The 17,167-nt window shown below is 42.6% G+C and overlaps 1 protein-coding gene across 7 annotated transcripts in view; it reads left to right on the top strand.

The window, feature by feature from the left end:
- Positions 1 to 2,913: 2,913 nt before the first annotated feature.
- Positions 2,914 to 17,167, top strand: part of LOC126564130 (probable G-protein coupled receptor 158) — a 65,286-nt gene continuing 51,032 nt past the window's right edge. For all 7 annotated transcript variants that reach the window (XM_050221072.1, XM_050221070.1, XM_050221069.1 and 4 more), the window contains exon 1: positions 2,914 to 3,025. In XM_050221072.1, the coding sequence (XP_050077029.1) occupies positions 3,013 to 3,025 (13 nt within the window). In that variant the 5' untranslated portion in view covers positions 2,914 to 3,012. The remainder of the gene's footprint in view (positions 3,026 to 17,167) is intronic.

The raw sequence follows: 17,167 nt of genomic DNA, 5'->3' as shown, positions 1-17,167 counted from the left end.
TGAACAAAGATATCTGAAAAACAGTGGCAAGACGAATACAAAAATAAATAGCAAAGTGTAAAAATACTGCAAGCAACCCTGTATAGCACCATCATTGTAGAACAAAACTGAACTGTTGGCTGGACATTTGAACTTTTCATTCCACCCTGCGAATAAAGGGATTCGACGAACAACGGAAGGTAAATCTTTTCCCACCAGTTTCAGGCCGCGTCATGACTTCCTTATCATGTTCCACTTCTATACGTCTGCTCAATTCACTGCTTTTCTATGTACCGTTCCCACAATCAGCCAACATAGACGCGTAATACACGCTCGAAAACAAATCAATTCCTGTTTTGCTGTTCCGGTTCCGACTCTAAGTTAGCTAATGCTGCTGCTTCCCGGTATCTGATCCTTTGCCATACATCTTTGCATACGGTCACCATTACGTTTGTAAGGCAATGGAAATATACATATATATGTGTGTGTGTGCTTATCCCGTTCTAAAACTACATCATCGTCCTAGCTGTCGCCTTGGAATCCTGCACCTAGCTAAGCGTTGGTATTAGTTGTCTTCATCGATCTTTTTCTGGCGAGACCGACCCCAACCGTTCGGCAATTTTCGTTGGTGCCACACACTAATACAGCGTCAAAGGGCTGGACTGATCTACTCACGACCACCCGTAAAGGAATCTCCAAGGTTCAAACGGATCCAAATAAACGAATGCTCCTTGTTTCTGTTATCGATGAAAATTCCGTGCGCGCGCATTGTGAGAGAGAAATGCCGGACTCGCTGGAGAGTATTTCTATACAGCATAAAAAGTGTTAGCAGACTGTGTCTTGTTTACACCATGGACAATAATGGTTGGTACATTTTGGAAAATTTCCTCAGATAGCTTTAAACAATTTTCAAACGTTCTCCAAAAACTCATTCCACGATAAAATAATGTGATGCGTTAGTTGCAATTTATTTAAATTATTTACTCCAAATAGCTTTAAATTTTAGCATTTTTCTTCAACAGCGAATAGTAAAGGCTATCTTTCTAAAGGAAGATAAAAACTGCTCCGTGTGTTTGACAAATGCCAGCTGCCGAAACGCGTTCAACCAATACCATTTTAACCTGGTGCGATCTCAGTAACACGGAGCCGTGAAAACTCGCTTCGTCTCACGGCTGCTCACGAACAAATACCACTCCATACGGGATGTTCCATGTGGTGGTGGTGCTATATCTTCACAAACGACACAGCCCGAAGGTCGTGGAGCGTGGCGAAAATTTTCCTTCACCATCTCGGCAACCTTACTCAGTTGAGGTGCGCTTTTCTTCGCAGCAAGACACGGGTCCGGTGTGCTAGATATTTGCTGTTGCGCGGACGTGAAAAATCCCACTTGATACATCACCCCCCTCCCTTCCACCGTTCTGCTGTGTGCGGTCCGTTCCGTTGTTCCCAGTCTGCATCCACCAACCGGTTGCACCAACACCCACCCGGCACAGGTGTGGGCAGTGGATAACGAATTCTAGTGGACACGAGAGATCACGGAAGTGGGGCGTAAAGAAATATCAACTAATAAAAAATAGTACGGTAGATAGCACAAGCGGAAAAAAAAGGAAAACGTTCGCGAGTTCGATTTTTCACCGTACATCAGTGTGGTGAGCATTGGCTTTCCGTCTTAGCCGTCCATATACGTTGGATATATGAGTGTGCGTGTGTATGTGTGTACAAGCTTTATGCTTATGTGTTTGATATTGAACAGGAGTGTTTATTGGCGATATTGTGTTTGATTTTGAGCTTGTGTGCATTTTATGGTTTGCTCCAGCGCGCACTGAATGGACAATTGAATGGTTTGCAGTTCCAGTTTTTTTCTTCCTAACCGTTTTTGTATTAGTTTTTCTTGTTCGTCGTTCACACGAGTCTTCCTGTTTCATCGACAGTGCCAGATTTTCCCATGCATACAGTGACTTTTTCCACAACGTTTACTTGTTTCGTTATTTTTATGCTTTATTTAATATGAATCCAAAACATTGGACACAGTTTGATTATCATTCAAAGCAAATGGAGTAACAATGTAATGCCTAATTAAATACAGATTTCTAGCTTTTTTTTGGTTATTGTTTTATTTTTACTTCAAAAGATCTTAAATCTTTATGTCTAACTATACTTGATATACAAGCATATGACAAAAGCTTTCATTTATTGTAAAACTTTATACAACAGCTGCAGCCCCTTCTATCCTCTCAAAGCTCAACCAAATTATAGCACAATTGAGTGCGTTTTCATTTCCACCTGTCTTAATAATCAACCCATCGCCGACAGCTCAAGAAAGCTTTCTTGTTGTTGGAAAACCCAAGTTGCCAAAGAAAAGCAAAAACCTTTTACCAAGCGCCTACAGGCAAACGAAGACCCACTTCCCACCACATCAACGTCAAAGCAGGAGACGACGCTAGCGAAAGCGGCTTGATAGCAAATGAAACGACGTTCAATAAAGGATTGTGTGCGTGCAAGTCTCGGTCGAGCCGTTCTACAGTAGATTTTGTGTATCTGAGGTGCAGTGGTGGGCTCGCGAGCATGTATGTAGTGGCGTGTATGTGTGAGAAATCGGAGTCCTCTCGTCGGTGCTTGAATCAAAATCAATCTAGCGCAAAGTTTAGAGTCAACGCCGAGAGGTAACATTCGACCGTATCCCACGAAGGATGAAATGTGCGGTGTTAATTTAGCCTACACAAGATGCCAGGAAAGAAAAGTGCCTGTAAAAACAGGGGTTACTAAAGGTGTGAGATAATTCTGACACCGAGTTCGTGCGTGAGTGAGTGACAGCCCGCGAATCTTCACTTGATTTGGATTGTGGGAATATACTTATATAATATGGAGCAGTGAACGCCATTTTTTTTTTAATTATTGTTTTCTTGGTTATAGGATGATATGATATTATGTCAAAAAAGAATGTGTAATATTGAAAGTTGAACAACAATTTATTCCATTTGCCATGGTCGGATTATTGAAAACATTGGAACCTTTAATTTGCTGCGCTAATGGATGAAATCCCTAGGTAAGTTAGATATTAGGCCTGTTTGTGAAACCCAAACGTCTTCTCAAACGTCACATAATTGTCACTTTGGTATTCTGACTTTCCGTTTGGCTATCCGTTTGGCTAAACCAGACGTGGATATGTTATAACATTCATTTTGAAGTCGTTTTAGTGATTTTACTAGGTAGTTTGCAGGAATTATTCTGAAGCAAGAACCACAAAAGTCTGCTACGAAAAAGTTTTCACCACAAAAAGAATATTATTAAACCATTAGTTATTAATTATTATTAACTAATTCATTAGTTACTGATTCTATTCTAGATTAACAATTAAAGATAGGTACAATTCGATTGAAATCATCTGTGAATGTACGAACTGAGCAACCTGTGCTTGTATGAATGTATGCAAAAAGTCGACGAAACATTCGTCGACTCTAACGGGAGACCTTAATACAAATTTGCTTTCCGTTTGATTAGAGCCTTTCCGTCGGAAAGTTTTCCTTTTGGCTTTGAGAAACAGGCCTATTTTCGTAAATACAAAATTACTTGTGTTTTGTATACAAATGTGGTATTTCATGTGTTTACAACATCATCACTACAAACCTCCTGAATATTACTTTCCCTCATAAATGTTCAAAGGACTCATTTATCTCGTAGTAGATGACATCAATTCCTTTCATGTTTCTAAAAAACACACACACTTTTACGCAACACACACACACGCACGTACTTATACACTCTCACACATGGAAGGCCCATGCTCTAGAATTCTCGGGCTCACCATTTATGACACTCGTCAACATTAGCAACATTGTTGGTGAACCGTAATAGAATCAAAAGAAAAAGAAACCAACATGTAGACCTACCGGACGGATCTATACCAATCAACGCACGCATTGTCGTCATCAGCCACTGAAGAAGCGTTTCTAGGATCGCCTGTTTACACTTCATTCATCGACCTTTCATGCGTTCGATTTTTGGGCTCATCCAAAGTCTCCTATCATATTTCTTCGCCCACTACAGCACATCTCTCGGGTCGTGGTAGATGTCCTTAAAAGAAGCCTTAGTGAAATATTTCTGCCTCTATAAGAAACGTACCATACATCTAGCACGGCTTCTGCCATCTTAGAAGTTTACTAAAGTACCCCAAGGACTATGGGCGCCGATGGTAAAAATGCTTTTATCATCCATTAAGCCGAACAGGGAGGAAGGCTTGCACTGCAAACCATTGCCTGTGACAGAACCACACCATCCGTGGGCCATCCCCATTCTTTTTTACACTAACCATGTGCAAACGACGGACGGCGAGCTAGTGAATCTGAAGGCATACGCGTAGAATTCGATTGGCTCCGAACGTTTTAGTCTCTTGGGTTCCTCGTAGCGGATGAAAAGTATTATTGCTATGGGTGTGTGAGTGTGCGTTATGCCACGCTCGGATAGATACATTCAAACTTATCAAAAATTAACATCCAACCTAATGGGCTCGTGATTGAGTAAGCTCGGGATCAACATCCACTTGCCCTGTTGGGCACTCAATTGAACACGTGTTGTCTTACACAGTATGATTTTATATATTCACCAGCTTCTTTTAACACTAATTGTAATTGTGCAGCGTTGTCAAATTGACAGACATTGGTTCAATAAATACCAAATATGTTTCAAGACCAAACCATTGCTTTTATCCAAATACTAACCAATGATTTATTAGTGATTTAAACATCCTTGAATGTTATACCTTTTTTATGTTCATTTAATTCTTTCTATCGTTACTAATAGTAAAATAATTCAAAGAGTTGTCTGCTAAAGCCTGAACGATCACACTTTTGCATTACACGAACCAAAAGCAATCCAACAGTAATCGAATGTCAACATATGTCAAGCTAATCCATTCCCAATCCCAATCGAACTGATATCGAAGGTATTATCAGCTTCAGCTGTACACTTGAAGGCTGCAAGATTTCTTCCATTGCCAACTCCTCAGGAGTGTTCATCACCGCCGTCAATCTGCAGCAACGCACCACTGGCGTATCGCATAATTGACGAACTAGATCCAGCATCCGGCCGATCCGGCCATCGAACCAGACCGTATCGACGATTCGATTAGAAGTACAAAAATAATCGATAGTACCAGGGTGCCCTTTGTACCAGCTAAATGGAATGGACTGCACACGGCCATCGGGGATCGGATTAATGAACAATAATCCACTTATGGACCGAGTGCGGGTGCGGCAAAACGACTAGTGTAAGAGACCGTGGTATGCCCATTTCTTGCACCACGGTTTGGGAGATGGACTCCCTATTGGTTAGGCGTTAGTCGGAGCATGTTTCCGTGGGTTAGCCAACGAAGAAAAAAGCACATCACGCACATTCGTACATAACTTCGAAAGCGAGAGCTGGAGCTCCAGAAATCAATATTCCACAGGCAATCGTCGACTGGAATGGGTTCCATTCCAGTCGATGTCCTGTTCCATTTACAGAACAATCTTCAGGAATCGCCTCAGCAGAGGGCAGTGTACAGCAACTGGTATGCTTTGAAGCAATACGTTTTGTCGTAATTAAATGTAGAAAAGAATGGAATAGCACAATTTTCTACAGTGCAATTTTTAGAATAATTACAATCTTTCCTATGTTTTTTTTATGCAGCAGTTGAACACAACACAATATCCTGAAAGATATTTTAATAGTGTTTGCTGTTAAATATCGACCAATCGTTTTTAGTTCTTCTCACCTGCCATAAATTCTTTTGCAAAGCTTGTGACGAAGCAGAAAATCGTACAAGCGATTTCTTGTTCCAAAATTATGCTTCTGTAGAAACCATATTGAAAAAAATATTGTTACAACACATCAGTCTTCTTCTTCTTGGTTTAAAGACCTGGTATAAGCCATGCTGGCCATGGCTCTTTATGGTTTACTAGGCTTGCCGACATAGTTTTATAGTCAAGTCCGTGTGAATGTTTCTGCTCTTAAAATGATTCTTGTCAATAAGTTCTTTTTTATTTTGAAATAAGAGAAACATAATGTTGTATTAAATTTTTTCACAAAAACATCTACTCCCATATATTAAAATGCACACACTCGCTTTTATTTATTTCGTCGAGCGACTACTGGCTCATCCATCGCCACAATGCTTTTCAGACCGATTGTTTCTTTGCAAGTGGAAATCACTATCGAGAAAACCTTAGCCAATCCCTCGAACTGGTACGCCCAGCACTACGAAACAAGCATAGCTTCGTCCTTTGTTAAGTTTTCGAGAGCTGCTCGTAAAAACGCGTCCGTTTCAGTCTGCAACAGCAGTGGTTTGCGCTCAGCATATCCCTTAGATTTGAAAACCTTGTTCGAGGGCACTTTCAAGCCAAGAGAGCTATCTCTAGATGATGCGAACCAACAAAAGCGGACATTAATGGTTGTCTTTTGAAAAACAAAATTTCAGTGTTATCTTTTTTATTCAATTTGGACGAGAAGTTTGAAAAACATTCGATGTAGATTCGATGATTACAATTTGAATCTAGGAAAGCAAACTTTTCGTTACCAATAAATAAAAAACGTTGACAGAAGAGGTTTATTAAATATTATCACTCTAATTGTTACAAAATCGATCCAAAACTGAAACAATCTATTAAAAAAAATCACATTGCTGAGATGAAGCTATGGTCAAATTATTTACATATAATCGTCGTCCCACAAAAGCGTGTACGATTAAACTTCACCGGATCGCTGTATGTTGACGCCGTTCGAACTTCAGCTATAAAAGCAAAATAAGTTTTTTCTTTTATCAATCCGTTTTTATGTGCTCAATACATTGAAGGTCGTTCAGACTCATTATAGCCCACGACATTTACGATAGCAGCATCCGCTGTGTGGCTTTTGGTGGCATTTGCAGAGCAATATCTTCCCAACGATAGGCTATCTTCGAAAGTTATATGGCGAAAGGATACATTACCATATCCAATTTCCATTTTCATTCCAGTCCTGTAATTATCCTTCCGCTAGTAACGATTCCTACGGAAAAGGTTGATTTATGGATCGCCCAGCATATTCCTCCACTTTAAAATAACCATTACACCGAGATGATTGCCCCCAATGTGGGAGGCAAACTAGTGTGCCATTTAGGAACACATTCGCACCGTTTACGCTCTTCCTCATTAGTGCTCATTTGTGGTATGAAGTGGAACGCAACTGTCTGCTGGTCTGGAATTGTATAGCAGGCAAGAAATCAGCTACGAAACGAACGCACGAACCAAACATTCCACTAGACTCACCCCAAACAGACGCAATAATGTCATAAATTGTCTGCGACAGATGTTTTGGAACACCCTGCGCATGGTACAAAATTATGCGCTACGTTTGCAACGGGTGATCGAGAATCACGTGGTGGGCGAGAACACCTCGCAATGGCGTTCTTATATTTTGTTATTTTTTTTTTTCGTTGCCGCTTTCTGCACTCATCACAAAAAGGCAGAAAATGGTTATGACTTTATTTAACGGCCATTCTTCCGTGCTGCCTTCTTGCCGTCGAGTTTATACGTGTGGCGAATGTTTGCCAATTAACCGGCAGCAGAATTCGATGGCAAAGTCGCTCGAAAGTGTGTGCGTTAAGCGGAAAAGTTACTTACTTACGCTTGAACGAAGCCGATCGGATCCGAGTTCGCTGAAAGCTACTCGGCTTTTATAGATTGGGCTGTGGGCTAGCTGTGAGAAACAGTTTTCAAGTAAACGGCTCTAGGCTCATTACAACTTTGGGATGGCTCTTTAGATGTTTTCCTCTGTGGGCTATTTCAGATTCTACTTTTCCACAGTGTTGTTCCAGTATTGTTGAGGAAAGGACAAGAAGTTAGCAAATTTATTTACTCACAGTCATTAACGTTTACAAAATATAATATTCTAGTTTTAATGCGCAATATGCATCAGCAACTAAGCATTTGGAAAATGATTGAAAAAAAAAGTTCATTGCTTTAACCTGCCACAAGCATCTGTTTTCTTGTTTATTTCTAACGGGCATTAATTTGCCACTATTCATTGCCCAAATTGGATACCGTGCCGTGGCGTAATTAATCTCTCCGACGGAAGAGTTTAATTGCCAGCTACAATTCGAACACGAAGTAATGAAAGGAATGAAAAGCAGTGGACAAAATCGCAAACGGTACCATAAAGCTGTTCAAAACACAATTACAATAACAAACAAAATAATGAGAATGCACTACTAGTTTTGCGGAACGAAAATGGGGCCCAAAGGCCCCCGATTGTCACCTTCAGATAAGCCTTCAATTTATTGTGACAATTTTGCTAATCTACAAAAATGGGCCTGGTGTAGAGGTGTAGATGGAGCAGAAACGTATTTTTTGTTTGTTTTGCTTTACATTAAGCTCGACTTTGACTCCTGCTGCTTGCCAAGGGCGGCCTACGGACGAAACAAAACGACCGCTCGAGTAAAACACCAGGCGTCTCCATTTAGAAAGCAACGTGAATCCTGCAGGGCTGAAGCATTTTTCTTGGCGTTACAAGAGAAACGGAAACAACAAAAAAAGCACAAACCCCTGTTAGAATCCTTTCTTCTACCATCAACTTCTATTTAAGTGGGTAGTTTATCGTGTAATTTTATTTCCATTTATTTTTATCGCCTCACCATCCTCACCACACACGGCATGATTTGTCAGACCTGAAGCGATAAACGCTTTTGCAACATTTTCAGCTCCGAATGACATTTTGTATGTTGTAAAATTGAAACGGGTGTAACGCAGAGCTGTATGGTTCCTTCGTGATCACTTACGGATCAAGATTTTTCGTGATTGTTGGGTTCGGAAATCTGATTCAATTATCTACCAACCCACGGCTACGAACAACTCGATGCATGTTGCTGTATACCTACACTGCCACACAGCTCAACTTAAATTTACAATCGCACATAAACGTACAAGGAGATGAATGCTTCAATGAGTCCTGTTCTATATGGCCTGTATTAACAGCTCCTTCAGTTTATCGATCGCCTATCCGACAATCGAAACGTGAAGAATAGTGCGAAGATGATATGTGCGAGTGTTTATAAGAAAAAACTATTTACTTTTTCGCGAATTCTCCTCACAGATGGATGGACATGGATCACAAATAACATAAGGTAGAATTGTCCTAGATGTCCATCTTAACAAAAAACTTTTCGACCATTCGATTTCTGTATCCTGTGGTAGTTTTCCTGGATCGTTTTATTCTCTCTTCACTGGAGCGATCCGCGCACTGTTGACATTCGATTTGAATTCACGACATTCAATGCTCTCATTTCTTCTCTTCTTCTTGCAAACTTACCAATGACTTTGCTCCGTGGAAAACAAACTCATTTTTCCTGCTTTATGCTACGCAAGCGAGCGATGACGAAAATACAATACAAACAAAGCTGTTGCTGTGCTGCAAAGCAACAGATGTCTTGGCCAGATCGAATTTAACTGCACGATGCCCGATGCATAGTTCTATGTGAACGGTTTTTTGCAGCTATTGTAGCTACAGCTTTATTTCCGTACAGTCGCACCACCATTGGAGCATCTAGCCAATTCTACCCGGGAATCGAACACGGTAGAAGAGTTGATCCTATTTATAGCATCGATTTGTTCCGTTGTATCGGTCCTAAACCACTTTATTACCGGATTCTCGCATCATGGAAGGACATTTTCCCTACACGCACACCACGACAGCAGGCAAATGCAATGTACCGGTTCTTACGGTGAGCGTACGAACGATCATACAGGGAGGCATAAAAGCGTGCTGTTTTATTTTGAACATGATGGAAAAGTAATTTGCAACGCTTTACCAGAAACAGGGAGGCTTTGAATAGGGCAAAAATAGTTCAAAACAGTTCAATATAAAAACAAATCAAAAGGACGCTGTGTTCGAAACTGAGGCATGTAAAGGGATTATTTATACCAGCCGGCAACGCCCACATTGTAGGGGTCGAGGAATTTGCTAATCCTGGCAATAAATTTTCATCAGCATCATACACTTGTGCTGAATATTTTGGCCTGTTTGAAACAAGATTCCATTCAACGGACGAATACGCAAACCGTTTAGAATACCCTCATTCACCACATTTAATGCAACCAAATTGTGAATGTCAGCCGATAGGTACAAAGCCTCCATATGATTAAAAACCAATTCATCACCACTAGTATCAATGGTTTGGCTATCAGAAATTTAATGAAGGGCGACAAGATTTGTTTGAAAGATTGACAAATCACTGCAGAACAATATATATATTTTCTTTTCGCCTTTTGCAATCAAATAAATCAGTACTATAACAGCTTTGTGAAAACGAAACACAACATAGTTGTACCATAGCCACATAACAGGTTGGCTGATAAGTCCTCGGTCTGACACATAGATGGCGCCGCTAGTATTAAATGCATATTATTTTTATATAGCACCAACCTTCAAATGATTCGTGTCAAAATTTGACGTCTGTATGTCAATTAGTTTGTGAGACAGAGCGTCTTTTGTCAAGCAACTTTTGGTTGCTTGACGAGCGAAAAAAGAACGAAGAAGAAAAAAGTGTTGTTCCACCAAGACAACGCAGCGTGCCACAAGTCATTGAGAACGATGGCAAAAATTCATGAATTGGGCTTCGAATTGCTTCCCCACCTACCGTATTCTCCAGATCTGGCCCCCATCGACTTTTTCTTGTTCTCAGACCTCAAAAGGATGCTCGCAGGGAAAAAATTTGGCTGCAATGAAACGGTGGTCGCCGAAACTGAGGCCTATTTTGAGGCAAAACCGAAGGAGTACTACCAAAATGGTATCAAAAAATTGGAAGGTCGTTATAATCGTTGTATCGCTCTTGAAGGGAACTATGTTGAATAATAAAAACAAATTTGGACAAAAAAATATGTTTTTCTTTGTTAGACCGGGGACTTATCAGCCAACCTGTTAACACGTCTCTTCTTTGTGACCGAAACGTTGCCGTTAATTCTATCCTGTTGTTACTCACATACATTATTTCTCAATAATTTGTCCTGTATAAAACAAATCCCTGCCACTGACTTCTTGCGTTATTTAAGCTTGTTGATTCTGCAACTAACAAACAATTATAAACTGGGTTGGAAATACCAGAGATTGATCGGTACGAGATTTGCTCATCATTGGATCCACCATTGCATGAATATATGATTAATCTCGTTGACTATGGCCATTGACTAGTACAACTTTCAACACGCCTGTATGTGTGCTCTTTCCAATCTTCCATCTATCTCCGGGCCACGGAAACACATTGTACCATACGAAGCCACCATTACCATTGACAGTTTATTGCATCTTTACCGAAAAGGGTTGTCAAGGGACATGCTTTACCTTCATTACTAATAAACGATCGGAAATAATGTCACCCGCTTCTGTTCCCCACGACGTGCTGTTGAACTCCGGTTCGGGAAAGGTAATAAACTCTTTGAGACTTTCAGCCTGCAAACCATGCCAGCAACCAGCGGTATACTCGACAATCGATGATTTTCTAAAACGTATGGCAACAGATTGTTGTGATTTTGGGAAAATGTGGACTCCTGTAGTTACTTCAATTGGTCTCCGAAGATTTGCATCCATTTTCATTGCTGAAAACATCATTAAGTCACGAGGGACAATTTTGTTGGTAACTTCATGATGGAAATTATGATCGATTAAGTTCGTTTGTATATTCTCCTTCTCAGTTTAAACTAAGGGGATTTAACAAACCAGCAGTGTAGTTTGCAACGTATATAACTTTGTATGTTGTACTACAGAACCTGCACAAGAATATGAATCACGTCTTGCTCTTAAAGTTCACGAAGTTTCAGTAAAAATGAAAAACAAAAATATATAAAAAAGAATTGTCAATTGAATATTGTGTTACATACTATTTAACTATATATCACATTTATGATATAAATAAAAGTATAATTAATCCCACCCGCTTCATGTTCACCACGTAGACCTCACCCAATACCGAAATAATCGACTTCGTTCATACACGACATCGCAACAGCTCTGATCTGGAGGACCTGCTTCTGCTCAACCGTATGACCACAAACACTATCCACACTTGAATGCTATTCTCGTTGTTTCGCTTTTGCTTTTGGATTGAGGGCAACAGGCGGCAACATCTTGAGATTGGCAGTTATCAAGATTCACGTCACTGTCATTTAACCTTTTGCCGGATTTCTTCCTCTGCGCACGAGTAGCTCCAGTGATGTTTTGGTCACATTTTTCCACTGATTACTCTCCGGCTTGTTGGCAAAAACTAGTGCAGACGTGGGATTAGAGCCACTCGCACAGAAGGGCACAATCATGCTTCACCATCCTGCAAGCCACAGCAGCCCCTGTCCTTTTCGAGTGGACTGTATTAGGAGAAAAAAAGGAGGAATTTCGGAGCAAAAGGAGAACACGTCCGTTCGCTCAGTTCACTACTTGATTTCTATGTATTTCCATGTATGTGTGACATTACTGTTCGTTGCCCAAAACCATTCCCAAAAAACATACCGTTGACACATTATGCCCAGATAGCATAATATCCTCCCCGGCGTTGACACATTATGCCCAGGTGGCATAACATCCTCCCCGGCGTTGAAATAGTATTTCAACTATCAATTTCGTCCAACGGCAGCAAGCAGACTTCTGTAACTGCGCGTTTGAACTCCGCTCCATTCGCCGTTCTAACGGTAACGACACGTGTCACACCGTCGTCTCCGGGGTGTGCAGCTACTATCCTTGCAAGCGGCCAGTGTAGTGGTGGTGTATTCTGGTCTGCTAGTAGTACAAGCGATCCCACCTTGATCTCCTTCCGCTTCAGCCATTTCGACCGATTTTGGAGTTCCGGCAAGTACTCGGCAGTCCACCGTCTCCAGAAGTGTTGCAACATAGATTGCACCAACTGCCATCGTGAGAGACGGTTCTCCTTTAGGATGGAGTAGTCGGGTTCTGGAACAGCTTGCATCTCTCGGCCTATCAGGAAATGTGCCGGGGTGATTGCGGTGTAGTCGGATGGATCGTCTGAGCTCGGTACTAAGGGTCGAGAATTTAGTACCCCTTCTATTTGTGTAAGGGTCGTGTAGAGCTCCTCGTAGGAAAGTTTTCTGTCACCAACAATACGTTTCATGTGGTGCTTAACCTGCTTCACACCAGCCTCCCAGATACCGCCAAAGTGCGGACTTCGCGGTGGTATGAACGACCAGTCAATACCGTTGTCGGCACAATAGTTGATGATCTTCTTCGTGGTGCACTCTTTCTTGAACATAAGCCAAAGCTCGTGCAGCTCCGTTTTGGCTCCGACAAAGTTGGTTGCATTGTCAGATCGTATCGATTTCGGGTACCCTCGTCGACTGGTAAACCGCCGCAAGCTTGCAAGGAACGCGTCTGTCGTCAAGTCCGAGACCAATTCCAAGTGTATGGCTCGAGTCTGCAGGCATACGAACAGGCACACATAGGCTTTCGTGATCTGCGGCTTGCGAGAGGTCGATGACTTGATGGAGAAAGGACCTGCATAGTCTACACCGGTATCCGAAAAAACGGGGGCTGGCTGGACACGATACGATGGTAAATCACCCATCATTTGCGTTGTCTTAAACGGGTTCGCCTTGAAACAGACGATGCATTTTCGTGTCACCTTACGGATAGTGCTCTTCACGTTCAACGGCCAGTACCGTTGACGTACAACTGCAAGCAGGCCTCTTTGCCCGATGTGCAAGTTGTTAATGTGTAACTGACGAACAAGTGCCTCGGTGACAGGATGCTTAGCCGGCAACAGCATTTGATGCCGACTATCGTAGGGTATGATGGCTCGCTTGATTCTTCCACCAACTCGTATGATACCATCATCTGGATCCAAAAACGCCTTTAGTCCATTGAGTCGACAATTTGTATTCGAATCGTCCATTAGAGCGAGGATTTCTTGTTGAAAGGCCTCTCGCTGAACCATTCGTATAATTACGTGTGTCGCTGTACGTAATTCTGTTGCTGTGAGTTGACCTTTTATCACCTCCCCTTTGCGTGACTTGATAAACCTAGCGAGACGCACCAAGTAAGCCATACTCCTAACCATTTTCGTGAAACTTCCCAACTTCTCAAAGATTGGGAAACGCTCAACAGGAACGGTAGTGGCCAACGCCACTCCAGCTCGCATTTCCGGCAGCTCGTTGTCCGGAATTTCCGTATAGTCCGCCTTCTTGACGATGGGTTGTAGTGGCCGAGGCTGCCACCACATCGTAGACTTCATCAATTTCTTCGGTGTGACTCCACGTGAAATCAAATCGGCCGGATTATCGTAAGTGGAAATATAATGCCAAAGGAAAGATAGGCTGAGTTGTTGGATTTCACTTACCCGATTTGATACGTACGTTTGCAACAGGTCAGGGGACTTCTTGAGCCAACACAACACGATTTTTGAATCGCTCCAGAGATGAACAGATTCAAATCTAAGCTCCGTAGCGTCCAGGAACTTCACAACCATTCTAGCAAGTAACAATGCCGCCATCAGTTCAGTTCGAGGGGTCGTGAGGGCCTTCTGCTTCGGATTCCGTTTCTTCGGTAGGATTCGAGATTTGCTGCAGATCAATTGCATCTTGGGCTCCTCATTCGAGAAAGAACCCTGCACGTACAAACAGGCACCATAAGCTTGATCAGATGCGTCGGCGAACCCTTGCAGTTCTAGCTTGAGCACATTATTCCAGGAAATCCATCTCGGAACTTGAACTTCCCTCAGCGCTGTCATCTCAGTTCGGAAATTTCGCCACTTCTCATTAACTTCGGTAGGAACTGTGTCATCCCAATCTATCCGAAGTTCGCCGACTTCACGTAAAATCAGCTTCGCGTAGGTGATAACTGGCCCAAAAAATCCAAGCGGGTCGAAAATCTTGGCCAGTTGACTCAGGAGCCTTCGCCGAGTCATTTCTTGTGAGTGGTCGAAATCAGGAACAGACACCGAAAACCAATCCTCAAGCGGATTCCATGTAACACCCAAAGTCTTCACTGTCGTCTTGGAGGTGTTGTCTGTAACTTCGAAAGAAGTTCCTCTAAGTTCTTCTGCTACTCCTGCAACGATATCAGGATGATTAGCACACCATTTATGAGCACTGAAACAAGCATTCTTTAGCAGTTTTGTCAAATCTCGTTGAAGTTGGCATGCCTCAGCAAGTGTATCAGCTCCCGTTAACGTATCGTCCATGTATGTTCCCTTGTTAACTACTTCGGCAGCCCTCGGGAGCTCGCCCTGATGATCGTTAGCTGCCTGCTTAAGCGCCATGGTTGCTTGGAACGGGGAAGGTCCCAATCCATAGGTAACAGTGAGCAGCTCTTGTACTGTTAGTGGATCGTTCCGGTTGTACCTCCAAAAGATTCGCTGGTACCTCGTGTCTTCCGGATGGACCCTCACCTGACGAAACATCTTGGGAATGTCCAGTGTGAAAACGTACTGGAACCCTCTAAAACGAAGAAGAATTGCAGTGAGATCGTTTTGGACTGTTGGTCCAGTCATTAAAACGTCGTTGATGGATACACCCGTCGACGTCTTTGCTGATCCATCAAACACGACTCGTAGTTTAGTTGTAGTGCTCGAAGGTCTCAGCACGCAGTGGTGAGGTAGATAGAACACCGACCCTGGGTCCTCGTTTGGTGCTTCCACAATCTCACGCATGTGTCCTAGTTGCTCGTACTCTCGGATGAACTGTGAGTACTGTTCCTTCAGGTCGGGCTGCTTTTCGAGTTTTCGCTCCAGCGCCAGAAATCGTCGCAGTGCCATTTCACGCGAGTCGCCAAGCTCGCGTTTACGTTCGTTGAAAGGGTGTCGGACCACATAACGACCCTCCTTCGTTCGCTCGTGTGTGCGTTGAAAATGTTCCAAACACACCTCGTCGTCCGCCTTCGGAGAAGGGCGGAGCTCGTCGCAGGATTCTACCTTGTAGAAGTTCCTCAGTAGTTCCGTAAGCGGCTCATCATCCGTAGTGTTGCAAAGTGTGCGTGCAATGATAGTCGTGTCGCTCCTAATCACACCGCCAGCAATCCAACCTAGTTTCGTATTTTGCAGCACAAGTCGATTGGAACCAAGATCGCATCGGCCATCTTGCATTAGATCCCAGAACGATTCAGCGCCAATTAACATATCGACAGGTCCTCTTCTGTTGAAGGTAGGGTCGGCCAGCACCTGTTCGCTCGAGATAGGCCACTGTGATATATCAAAAGACTTGGACGGAAGCTCACCAGTAATTCGTGGGGTCACTAAGAATTCAATTTCCGCTACGATGTCACCAGCATGAGACCTAATCGTTGTGTGCAGTTTACGGCTTAAACGGGTTTTGTTACCGTTCAAACTATTAGCTATGACGTCAGTGGATTCCATTCTCAAAGAAAGAAGATTAGCAAAGCGTTCAGTAACAAAATTCATTTGTGAAGCCGAATCCAGAATCGCTCGGCACGGGTAAGGAGTATTACGCAAACCGTCTACTAATACCACTGCGGTCGAGAGAACAGTTTGTCTCTCAGGATACATTTCCTTGGTGCATAGAGTTGTCGGTGGTTCAGCAGGCAAGTTTGGACTCTCTGCTAACGCTGTTGGCGCTACACGATCGGGAACATGGCTTGAACGATCTTCATGGAGTAAGCTATGATGCTTCTTGCCGCATCGACGGCAAGAACCTGACCGACATGTGCGGATGCGATGACCATTCGACAGGCAGTTGAAGCAAGCGCCAGATCTTTTCACAACGTCAATCCTTTCGCTAACACTCTTACTCTTAAAACGTTCGCAGTTTCTAAGTTCATGAACCTCACTGCACACTGTACATTTCGCTTGCTGATTGGAATCGCTAACAACCAATGTTTTTGTCACTGTTTTTGGTTTAATAGATTCCGTCGATGATTTCACGCCTATGTCGACCATCTCGGAAATTCTGCACTGTTCTTCCAAAAACTCTACTAATGCGGCGTACGATGAGCACACGTTCTTCTTTTGCTTCGTTTCCCAAGCAACCTGTAACTTCTTGTCCATCTTTCCTGTTATGAGCTTCACTAACATTTGTTCACCAAGACCTTCAACCAAAAGGCTATGATGCTTCAATGCATCAACATTCTTGTTGCAAGTATCGATCACCTTACGCAGATTAGCACCGTTATCTCGACTAAACTTTGTTAAGCCAAAAAGATTGTCAATGTGTTTTTCTATGACCACACG

This window comes from Anopheles maculipalpis, chromosome 3RL (genome assembly GCF_943734695.1).
Source record: "Anopheles maculipalpis chromosome 3RL, idAnoMacuDA_375_x, whole genome shotgun sequence".
In the NCBI taxonomy this organism is placed as follows: Eukaryota; Metazoa; Arthropoda; class Insecta; order Diptera; family Culicidae; genus Anopheles; species Anopheles maculipalpis.
The sequence above is the reverse complement of the archived record's forward strand: the minus strand, read 5'-3'. Positions and strand labels throughout refer to the sequence as shown.